This window comes from Salminus brasiliensis, chromosome 10 (genome assembly GCF_030463535.1).
Source record: "Salminus brasiliensis chromosome 10, fSalBra1.hap2, whole genome shotgun sequence".
NCBI classification, from domain to species: Eukaryota; Metazoa; Chordata; class Actinopteri; order Characiformes; family Bryconidae; genus Salminus; species Salminus brasiliensis.
Window position 1 is genome coordinate 30,580,265 of NC_132887.1, and position 12,233 is coordinate 30,592,497.

General features: G+C 36.7%; 1 protein-coding gene across 6 annotated transcripts in view; it reads right to left on the reverse strand.

The window, feature by feature from the left end:
* The window catches only part of LOC140564380 (ryanodine receptor 3-like), a 232,948-nt gene that overhangs the window by 29,150 nt on the left and 191,565 nt on the right, over positions 1–12,233 (reverse strand). For 2 of the 6 annotated variants that reach the window (XM_072689789.1, XM_072689787.1), the window contains exons 69-75: positions 11,375–11,419; positions 10,561–10,653; positions 7,938–7,952; positions 4,470–4,640; positions 4,329–4,388; positions 2,738–2,872; positions 2,369–2,481 (exon numbers count right to left, since the gene is read on the reverse strand). In XM_072689789.1, coding sequence (XP_072545890.1) covers positions 2,369–2,481; positions 2,738–2,872; positions 4,329–4,388; positions 4,470–4,640; positions 7,938–7,952; positions 10,561–10,653; positions 11,375–11,419 — 632 coding nt within the window. The remainder of the gene's footprint in view (positions 1–2,368; positions 2,482–2,737; positions 2,873–4,328; positions 4,389–4,469; positions 4,641–7,937; positions 7,953–10,560; positions 10,654–11,374; positions 11,420–12,233) is intronic. The other 4 variants (XM_072689791.1, XM_072689792.1, XM_072689790.1 and 1 more) reach the window with 3 other exon arrangements.

Consider the following 12,233-nt stretch of genomic DNA (forward strand, 5'->3'; position numbering starts at 1 on the left):
TAATATTATAGCATAATAATGATTTTTTCTTCTCTCACACAGCAAATATGGAATGTTGAGGTAAAAAGAAATCAAACAAATGTATCCAGCGTTATAATAACTATTTAAAACAGCAGAATAAAGTCAGCTATTGGTTATTGGAATAACTGACCAATGAGACTCCCAGCTGAAGTATGAGCTATAGTCCAAACCATGGCTAAGAGATGGAGCATACCAAGAAAGCAACCAATAAACATTCCCCGAGCATTACATTACCGTCAGCATGGAGAGCAGACTGTCATAATCTGTACTCTCATGCATTTTTCCCAGCCAAAAGTGTCGGTAGGAATTCAGGAAGTAATTATTAATTTTGTGCCTAAAGGGAAGGGCAGTATTGTCATTGGAAGAGAACAGAAAAAAACAATACAAGAAAAGATAAAACTGGCACTTTTATGCTAATATGTTAAAAAATAACACCAGCAAAAATAAAACAGAGGATAACTATAGAAAGACAGCAAAACTTTGGTGCTGGGCTCCCTAAACACAAGTAAAGCAAAACTAAAAAGCGAAATTCTATATTGATCTCTTTTTATTAGAATAAGATCTAATAAAATCGTCTTCAGGTCACAGACGGGTACAAAGCAAAAAGCAACTGAACATGAAGCGAGAGATTAAACACAGAGAAATGACTGATAAAATGCATCAGCAATAAAAAGCAATGACAGGGCTAATTAAGGGGTACAGCTCTAAATTCATAACTTCCCCCCTGCCAATGATGCTGTGGCAGTGAGTTACAGGGCAACAGAGCATGAAATTACACAATGTCCTTATCAGCTTGCAGAACAACAGAAGTAAGGCAGAAAATGAGATAAAGAAAAAGAGGTGTACTGTCCCACAGATATACCATTTATGTGTGATTCCTGCTTTTATAGTTTTGCATCGTATTAGAATATGATATTAGAACGTGATGCATAATATAAAACACTATAATTAACAAAAAGGACGGGATATGTCTCCACTGAAGAAGCACATGGTATTTTTGCTCTCTTTGGCTCCTTCAGTCCACTGCTGAACCCACAATCTCCTTGGAAAGACTGCTGTGGGTCTCAAGAGCTCAGCAAAAGCGGAGCAGGTTTACACAATCTAACAAAACTAATAACCCAACAGTTGTACTGTTCATGTCTTTTATTGAGCATGCTGAGTAAATAACCACAGTGCAGGCTAGAAAAAGTAAGTGAACACTTGCATTTCAAAGGATGTAGGTTCCCTCTTTTACAGCAATCACCTCCACCAATATGATCTTCACAACTTTTGAGATGTATTTTGACTCAGTCCTCTTCACCTCTTCAGGTCAGCTCTCTTCTTCTTTTTCTACCATTCTTTCATTGATTTACTTGGGTTATTGTCTCATTTGCATGGGGACTGCATGGGCTAATCCCTTACATTCTCCCGTAAAGGTATTTTGATATACTGTTGAATTCATTGTTCCTTCAACGATCACATGGCATATAACGATCATATTCTCTATAACTTCTAATCTGAGTTCTTTGGAAAGTTGTTTGTATTGAAACATGATTCACACTAACCAGTCTTTCTTGAGAAGAACAGACCAGGCTTTATAAACCTTTAAGTAATGGACAAAGTACCTGTAAAACCCACTCATCCAATCTCATCTCCTTAACTAAAAACCTTTTGCCAATTAGCTCTTAGAGAAGTCATTAACACAGAGGTTCACTTACCTTTTCTAGCCTGCATTGTGTATGTTTACTCAATGTGCCCAATAAAATACATGGACTGTACAACTGTTTGTATGTTATTCTTTTAGTTCAATTATGTTTGTCTATAATTGTGGCTTAGACTTAATGATCAGATCACATTTCATTAGCAACCAGGAAATGTATATACTACTGAAAAGGTGTTCTTTGATCGTAACAATAATGGGACTTTTTTCATCCTATACATACCATTTTAAGGGGTTCTACGAAAAACCTTTAACCAGACGAAAAAGGATTCATGCATTCAAATGGTTCTTGTCTTGGTTCTACACAGTACCTTTGCTTTTACTAAAGAATTTTTGAATCTCATATTTTCTAAGGGCTTATTTATGTGTTTTGTGAGTTGTTACAAGCCTCCTTAACACAAATGTATCAAAAATGCACTACTTATTGTTTTCATTTGCATTTTAAAAACTGCTGGAACACCCGTGTCATATTCTAAAATTGTTCTCTTTAGACTTAAATACTGCCTTTTCAAAATGTAACGTGACCTCAATACAGATACATATTACTAAAATCTGTATTTCACTGCATCCCAAGCAGCAAAACCTTTTGGATTCAACGAGTGAAAATAATGTAAAATAGTTCCACATTAAGATGAATGAAGGACATACCTAGGCAGGTTGTATAACGGTGCCATGCGGAAACAGGCCACTACGGCACGCTTACGCTGCTTAGACAGTAGCTTCTGCCACACACATTTTTTGGACCTCAGTGGCTGCTCCACCTGCAGAGTTTGCGTGTGAGAGAAGAAAGAGGTAAGATGTGTATTCTCATACAAATCAATTTAGTTCAGAAGAATTTCTTAGCTGACACACAAATCCAGCTCCAACGCTAATCTAATAATTTAATTAAAATTATTTTCGTTTCAAAATTTCAATGATTTTAATATTTACAGGTATTGGAGGGACGTGGAGGCACAAAGCCCTGGAACTGAATGAGAAAGATTGGAAAAATAAATTGAGATGCCACGGCTGTCAAACCTGCTCCAGATGAAACACTGCGGCAGAGATGGTCTGAAGACGGTCTACTGTTCGCTCGGGATCAGGGGGGCCTTCATTCCTCACTACAACATCCTTATACAGGTTCAGTTGCCACCTCACTGCAGGGTCCTCTGTCTATGTGTGTGAATACAGGTCCAGTATGTTATACACTGATGTTAGGCAACTGTATGCACAAAAATTTATGAATATTCCAGCAAGCCGATACAAGATGCCACACAGTAAAAGGCAGACACACTAAATACGGTAACATTGAATTATATAATTAGTTTTTGAGGCTTCTTGAATCATCACTTACACCACAAGCAGTCAATCAACCAAGATATGTTCGATATCTAAAGTTTACTTCCTTAGTTTTCAATGTATGCTAAGCTAACACTGCTAACAAACACTGGGCTTAGACTGTCATCAATCTCATCTTGGCAAACACATGCCAGCAAATCTTTTTAAACGCTACGTAAATAAGTAAAAAAAAATGGATAGACCTTATTTAAGCTTAAACAATCATCTGTATAACCACTATTCAGCTCTGTACAGAGGTTTATTTTTGTTTTTACAGAGTAAGTAAGTCATGCTTAACCACAATGATTGGTCTGTGCAAAATAAATGAAGATCTGGATGTGCTGAGTTAAACTCTACTGTTTTTAACACAGTATGCACATTTTATTGCACAACTATTTCCCACTACTGTCTCAGTCTCTGTCTTATTTCTTTACACTTTCTAGTCTACATTGTGTCCCATCTGCATTGTGTTGTACTGTCTGTATGCACTTGTTCTGTGTTGCACTTGTGTTCTGTATGCACTGTGTCTATGTTGCACCATGGTCCTGGAGGAATGTTGTTTCGTTTCACTGTGTACTCTGTATATAGTTGAAATGACAATAAAGCTATCTATCTCAATAGATTTTTATCTATATCTAAAGTCTATTGAAATCTTGTGGAGCTACATTGGGGAATATCTGAAGAAGAAAAATCCATTTACTAAGAGTTTATTTAAATCATTAAAAATTACAAAACCAGAAAACTTGCGGATACAATGCTGACAAACGCTTTTATTTATAAACTGTTGCATTTTTGAATTTGCTGTTTTTGTTTGTTTGTTTCAGTGATTATTATAACATTCTTTCTGACAGCATTTTATTAATCAGTATTTCGTAGGTCCTCTAGTCTTCATACTGACTTGATATTTTTATCTTGAAGTTTTTAATGTGAATTAAAGAAATTACTTCCCACATATTTGTCCCTGCTTTCAATGGAACATTTATAATAGTTTCATTTGTCAAAGCCAGTTAATGAACATCAGTATATGACCATGTGAACATGTGTGCAATTCCTTTTGCCAGTGTACTATGAACAGCTACTTATTTTGTGGATGGAAAACACATTATTTACTTTTATATATATATATATATATTCCCCTCCCAAAGTGCTGTGTATTAAAATGTATTTAGTATAAAAAAATAATAATGAACTCTGCAATCTCTGCAAATATATATATATATATATATATATATATATATATATATATATATATATTCTACTACATACATACAGCAGAACAACCGTGACTCACCTTCTCTTGCAGATGCATATTCTGCCTCAAATGTTCCTTGACCTCTTCATCAGTATCTTTCTAAAAGAACAACAGGGCATATTAAAGTCTCGGAAGCCAAAAATAGTACAAACCATCTGACCTCTTACCCCTACCACTCACCAGGCTGTAGCGCGTCTTAGCCAGTGATATAAGCTCCTGGTCTCCAGGAGTGCACATGTTGAGGCCGATGGGCAGCATCTTCTTCAGTGCGGCCACTATGAGCGAGGTCTGGATGGAGTAAAACTCACCGCGTCGTTTCTTATGCTTCCTCTCCTGATCCTGTCCTCCTGCCTGAGCAGAGAAATCAGTCAACATACACGCAACTAGTTGAGGCACGAGTTACGAACACACACATCTACACAAACAGTGGCCGCAATCATGATGAAAAAACACACAACAAAGAACATAGATAGGATAAGTAAATACGCTCTATTCAGCTTAAAAGTAACTGTTGTTTGGTTTGAATATGCAAACTAGCTGGACTGACCAGATCCAAAATATAAATTATACTAATGCATCAAGATAAATACTGTATCTGCACACCGTGTCAACTGTATAATGTGGATGTCAAAACTAGGTTACAGGAAAAAAAGGAAATAAAACAGAAGTATTTTTCACATCTCCTTTCATATTCAGGTCATTTGAGAAACCTCCGGAATAACTGGACATGACAGTTTTCATTGGCAGGATGTCTACAGTAAAAACAACCATACTAAATTTCCCGGACACTTTCAGATCATAGAATATAATATATTCACAAACATGTCAGAACTAATTTTACACTTTTATATAGCTCTCCTCTTGATTCCTGAACAGCCACAGCTTACTAAATAGCTCTAATAAAAATATAACAACAAAAACTGTACCACCAAGATATATACAAACAATGGCAGTTTTGATTTGATACTATTCCATCAGCTTGAAGGCTTTTGATGTCTTGTTTTTTTTTTTATTTCGATTTTTCAACAAACTCTTACAAGGTACAAGCTATAAATTGTAGCCATCAGGAAAGCAGAAACAAATATTTAACATATTTATTTATTTATTTATTAGATTTAGCCCCCCATTTAGTTTTAGTACTTTTTCCATGAGACTTACTTCTTCCACCTACTAAATCCACCCCTCCAAAGCTGAGTCTTAGAAGTTAAAGGACATTTTCTGCTTCTTACCATCCAACTAACACCGAACATGTTTAATGATGCTGAGGTCTGGACTCTGAGGTCTGCTTCAGTAGTCTGATTTGATCAAATGGTTCTCCCCGTTCTTCAATAAGAGATTCATGATCAGCTCTATATCACTATATCATCTATAGCACTTGTAGATGTTTTCAGATTAAGCGAGAGTACAGCTTGATTTTCTCCTCTTTCTCTCTCAAAGAAGAAAGTGCTGTTTATCTAAAGAGAGCAGTTCTGGTGGTTTTCCTTATCACTGGCTACTTATTTTCCTTAGAGTTAACTATTTTTTTATGTGGATTATTAAGTGGATTATTTTTTATCGAATCTTCAGAAATATAAAAATTAAAAAATGTGTAACAGCAGATATAAGCAGCAGCGTTTTAATAAAATCTAAAGTGTCTCCAAAATGTATAAGATAAATAGAGGTAAATAGAGGTTTGTCACCAGACAAGACAAAAACTGGGCTGTCATGCCTGATCATGTCTGGAACACCTCTTGCCAGAATGTGTTAGGAGATGTGAGGAGCACGTCTGATCTTGAGGTACAAGACCATTTACAGCAAAAGACAAGTCTCTATAAAGAAAGACAATTTAATAGAAGGGATTTCAATCTAATGGTGTTTCTATTAATACTACATCTCATCATAACACTGATTTAGTGAAAAACACTCTATTTAGGTGTTGATTACTCTCCACACATGTGGCATGTGACAATTTAATGCAGCACTCTGGGGCTCCAGGTCCGTGTGTAACACACACTGATATTAAACTGCTCCAAAACACCAATATCACATAATATCACACTAATAAAGGTTGCTACAAACACAGCACGGACACAACGAGAAGAAGAGCGGTGCAGAGTCCATGCTACAGTAGAACACAGTAACACATAATGACCTAGACGTCAAAGACGCTGGCACCAATTTCACACACAGTGAACCGAGACGACAGAAAGAACAGAACATTCCCGGGTGATCACGCATTATACCCAACAACACACACGACACACCAGCCTTACCCCTGCATCACCCCTGCTGATACCTGCTTTAAAGCAACGGTTTGAACTAACAGACATTGTATATCATGGTCATTTGGTCATGTGTAGCATATAGTATGCTTTAATTATCTACTGGAAGTTTAGCATTTGAAGCTTACAAGCAGCCTTAGCCTGAACAAACTGCCTTAATCAGTTCAGCTGAGTAAGAAAAATGTGGAAAACAAAAAATGTAATAGCCCTGCACTGAAGCTTTGCTGTCTACCCATAGTAAGGCCAATGTGTTAACTGTACTGCACAGATATGCATGTAATAAAGATATATTTTAAAGCTGGTTCCACCAATCTTACAATAATGATCAACTAGAGAGGTCATATCAGTATTGATGGGTATGGGTATCGGATTGATAGCAGCAGCAAATGCTGGTTTGTGTATTAAAGTAAAGAATGCATATGCAATTCTTATATGCAAGCATATAGTCTAAAACAGAACACACTCTAACCTTATTAGACATGTATTACTTACTGTGGGGTAGTAGAGTGTCTGATTGGTTTGAATGGCACCATCCAGGCAGTATATACCCACAGGGTGAGGCTCTGTCCTTCAAGATGTTCTGATTTAAGATTGCAGTGAAGTGTATTTACTGGTAACCGATATTTAACCATATGTACAGTTAAATAACCAGCGTTTAATTATTATGCTATTAAATTAAAACTCCATATGCCTAGTTCATCAGTCAGCTTTAGTCTAGGCCTAAGTTTAATCTGGGTTTAGTAAACCAGTCAATAGTGTTGACCTAAAATATTTAAGGCCAGGTTCCTAGACAGGGATTAAGCTTAGTCCTGGACTACACAGCATTCCTCTCCATTGAAAGAAAAAAAAATACATAGTCCAGGACTGGTCTTAACTTTTGGGGTTTCCCAGACATAAATTAAGCCTTGTCCTGGACTAAACTGCAAAGTTAATGGTGAACCACCATGGAGAAATCTTTTTAGACTAGACTAGGCTTAGACTTTGGCTCTGGGGAACCTGTCCAACAGTAGTTTGGATTCACAGTGCTCATTTGTGTCAAACTGGTAGATTTTTATTTAATAAAGCAGAATTTTTTAACAATGAAATGAACTCCTTTTTTCCTTTTTTTTTTTTGGGGGGGGGGGGGGGCAGACAGATATTAAGCCTAGTCTGGGTTTAAATTTTCCTTTTAATGTAGAATATTCATTATAAATGCTGTGTAGTCTAAGACTAGGAGTTTTTGCTGTGTAACTGTGATGATAAGCTGGTCGCCAGAGAGACAAACAAATATAATGGCAAATGAAGTGATTTTGTGGGTTGGTGCTGTATGGCAGTGAGAGTCCCTCACTAAATCAAAAGCATTGAGCTCAGACAAAGCCAACACGCTACTCATGCACCCTCACTGTACCTTCGGCAGAAACGACTGGGTGAGTGAGTGAGAGAGAGAAAGAGGAAGAAAGAAGGTTTGAAAGAAAGAAGGAGAAAGAAAACAGCACAGGCAAAACAGAATTAGAGAACACATCTTCGCACAGGATGAAATCACTAACAGTATTCAAATTTAAATCAATTTTAATTCGGCAAATACAGGAAGTGCACTCAGGAAAGAATTCAGTACTAGAATCAAGCTGCACTGCATACTTTCCTGAACAAGCTGAATTAAAATGCGGTTTCTCTAACTCTTAAACAAACTGTTTCCTGTGAGAGTTATGAGATGTGTTGACATTATTTACATGTGTGAAGTACCCAGAGGGTCAAACACAGGTTAAATATGTCAGATCAGTATACACAAAACATGCAGGTGTTAGATTTGCATCATACCTAGAGGCATTTGTTTGCATATGCACTGTTAATCTTATTTTTTTCATTTTCTTATGAAAACAAACCTAGTTGGTTTGCAGTATGCAAGTTGCAGTATGCTGAAATGTTAAAGCGTTGAACCCACTGTACATCATAAAGCTCAAGCTTTATGTAGAAAAACTCAAATTACAAAACTTCCCCTAATCCCAAATGTAGTTGATCAGTGAAGACATGTTTGGTGTCTCACGTTTGCTTGTGCTTTTTTAGTTTCACACAAGAACCTTGAGGCTAATGTAACTAACAAAGACTGCAAGTTTCTGAACTCCACTTAGCATTGAGCTGGTGTGCAATAAGGCAGCCCATGCTTTCTTTCTTGAGGTACACTTGTGACATTTGTCATAAGTCATTTTACTAGGGATACGCACAGGTATATCAGGGATATGCACTTTTGTAATCATTTGAGGTGTCAGTATTAACATTTATTTTCATATTTTTTATATTCATAAGATATTTTAAAATGGAAATACTGGCGGTTTAAGAATTATTGTGTTAGATTGTGTTATTATAATGTTAGAGCAAATCTGCATAACCATATATTTTCAAATCCTCTTTTTATGTAGAAGTCAATTTTCAACAAGAAAATATGGAATGGGCATTCCCACTTGGCCCAAAAATGTTTAAAAGCATAATATGAACATATTGTAACTGTTTTCCCTACGTTAATTGTTATTGCATTTATGCTCATATTCAAAATTACACATCTATGTTAAAGATGCATTATAAAAGATGTGACTAAAAAGGCTTTTTTCACTAACTAAGCCAACTACTGTAGCTGGTGTTGGCTAGATGAGATACTAGTAAACTAGCTAGTAAAGCCACTATTCACCAGAATTAGAATGCACATTTTAATGTCCATGTCTGTGGTGAGCACAAATATTAGTAACACTGCTCTGTATAGATACACACTGTGTATCTGTGTTAGTCACAACCGTTTACCTCCCTGTCAAAGCTATCCTGTCCTGTGGACACTTACAGTAACATCACAGGACATGTTTACATGATCTAAAAACCTAAAACCTTTTTACTGCAAAGTAACAGTACACACAGTGAGCAGAGGCACTCACTGTTCTCCACACAGAAAGAACAAGCTGTCCCAGAATTAGAATGCACATCCCTACACTTCCCAATTCACAGTCTTTATTAAACAGGCAGTTTTTGTTACTGTGACTGATATATGGCTATATCTGTATAGGGCCGAGTTCTGCTCTGTAGCAACTGCTGGGTCTAAACTGATACTGGCTTAATAGGCGAATCTATGCAAATACAGTTCTCGTGAAATGACAAAAATGATGACTTTAAAACAGGCTGGTTTTGTAGCTTAGTTTCCACATACAGACTATATGGGCTGTGCACTGAACATTTTGACCCAACAATTACATTTAAGCTCTATGTTCTTATTTGTATGGGCCTTTAAGTAATCTCAAACAGATATGCTTTCGTGCTTTCTGACACTGCAAAGTGTCTCTACCGCATAAATAGTGCAATGGCTTATACTTCTGTTACAGCCCCATAGCTCCAGAGCAAAACTGAGCAGGAAAACTTCAAGCGCGCCTTGACTGATCAATTTGGGGTAAAGAGAAAACTGTCAATGAAATATATTTGCAAACTAGCATTTTAATGTCCATTTAATGTCTGTGGTGAGGACAAATATTAGTAATGGTGCTCTGTGGGAGAAAGTGAACATCTGTGTTAGTCACAAGTTATGAAAACACTGTTTACCTCGGACATACCTTCCTCTGTTCCCTGTCAAAGCTATCCTGTCCTGTGGACACTTACAGTAAAACCACGGGACATGTTTACATGTTTAGGACATCTAAAAACCTAAAACCTTTTAACCCCTTAATGCAGAAAGGCTTTTTACATACTTAGGTGTATTATTCAGTAGCAACAGGGACTTCTGTACAAACTGGTGGGCCTATTCTTTCGGGCCGCTGGCGGGGTTAACTGCAAATTAACAGTACACACAGAGAGCAGAGGCTCTCACTGTTCTTCAGTTTTACATGAAAAGACAGAAAGAACAAGCTGCTGCAACCTCCCCTGAAGCTTCTGGGTTTGTTTTGAAGCCTACGTCTGAGACGCTGTGTGGTGATGCGTCTCTGTAATTAGCCTTTGCTGCGGAATTCTGAGAACTGTTCGGTTCACACTGGCTTCCTCGGCTCTTCCAGTTCACCTACCTTCGCCATCTTGGTCTTGCTGTCTCCAGTCAGGAAGGAGAGGTTGTTGATCTCGTTCTGAACCACAAAGTTCTGCTCCTCTCTTTTAAAGTTCTGCGAGAAAATAAAGGGAAACTGAAATGAAGCCTTGAAAAGAGTAAGCGTGGATTAGCACATGAATCTGTTGCACATCGCACTTATAAGACATAAAGCCACACTATTTGCCAAAAGGAAGTAAACTGACAGACAAAATTGTGCTGATGTAATGTGGACACATTCAAAGCATGCAGATTCAAAGCATTTTATTTTTCCCTGCATTGAAGTAGAGGGTTCAGCACAAATTGTTTAGGTTTTTCCTAAATAATATTTTAATAATATTTAACATATTTAAGCAATATGCATTTTTTATATACAAGCAAGCCACACATATCTGCTATGAACATCAACTTTGTTTCCAGCACCAGCAATGCATGAATAATTCAGCACTAAGCAAAGTGTGTGCAAATGTTACAACTTACCCCATAGGCAGGGTTAATTATAACACATAGAAGAGCTAATTATAACAGTTGCCAAAAGGCATGACAGATTAATGCAAGCACAATTAAGTCAAGAAAAATCTGTTCTTTAAGCAAAATGAGCTTCCCAACCTAAATACATACAAATATCTGCATCCAAATAAACGTGAGCAGTGAAAAGAGGCCGTGTCAAACATGAGAAATTTATTCGGACCAAAAATTAGAACAACAAATATCAGCACGGTAAAGATATATAAAATATAGAAAATAAATCTGTTTACATGACATTTAGAATAGGTTTCTAATTTATCTGTGCATACCTGTTCTGAATTTACATGAGGGGATATGGATTTCTTCCACTGTTTCTGTGGGGAAAGGTTAGTTCTAACAGGTTATTTTCATGGTAAAAAAAAACTTTTGTTGTCAGGGTGAATCTTGTGAAAATTCTCAAATGACACTGCTATGAGAATATGAAAAGATGACCAACAGCATGAACCTGTTTAAATTTACTGTAAAAGAATCCTGTACGTTTTACATGAAAAACCACTAGCAGCAGAGGTCCTAGTTATTTTCTGTATCTTAACGAGGATATACTATCATTTCTGTTTCGGGAATAATTCATTGCAGTTGTATCACAATAGTCTACTGAATGTACTTAGAATAAAATACAGGTAGTGGAATTAAGTACATTGGGCCCTTAAGGGCTTTGGGCCCTGGTTCCATTTTTTTCTGAAACTGTAAAATAAGGAAATAAAAAATATCTTGCTTCAAATATTAAAGGAATGTTTTGACCTAATGCCTTTTGAGAAGCAGGTCATCTTCACACCTAACTTTTCCCAGAAACAGACATTTTGACCAGAGTTGCTCAAACGTTTGGAGGCCACTGTAAAAAAAATCACTTAGGTAATTGTGATTGTGTAATATATATTGTTGTATATACTTACACTGTCCATTATCTAGTCTAAATTCTGCTGCTTATCCTTGGTTATTTAATGTTACAGCTCAGAATTTCATAAGCCAGTGCCGCAGCCCTGATTCTTGTTTATTGCATTTCATTTCAATCTGCTTACTTATGCAGTGAGCAGGCTAAAGGTGAGATGGTAAGTATGAGTATGCAAATGAGGTTCTTTAGTAAATGCATTGTTATTAGTGGATCAACAGAATACATCTGAAAACACC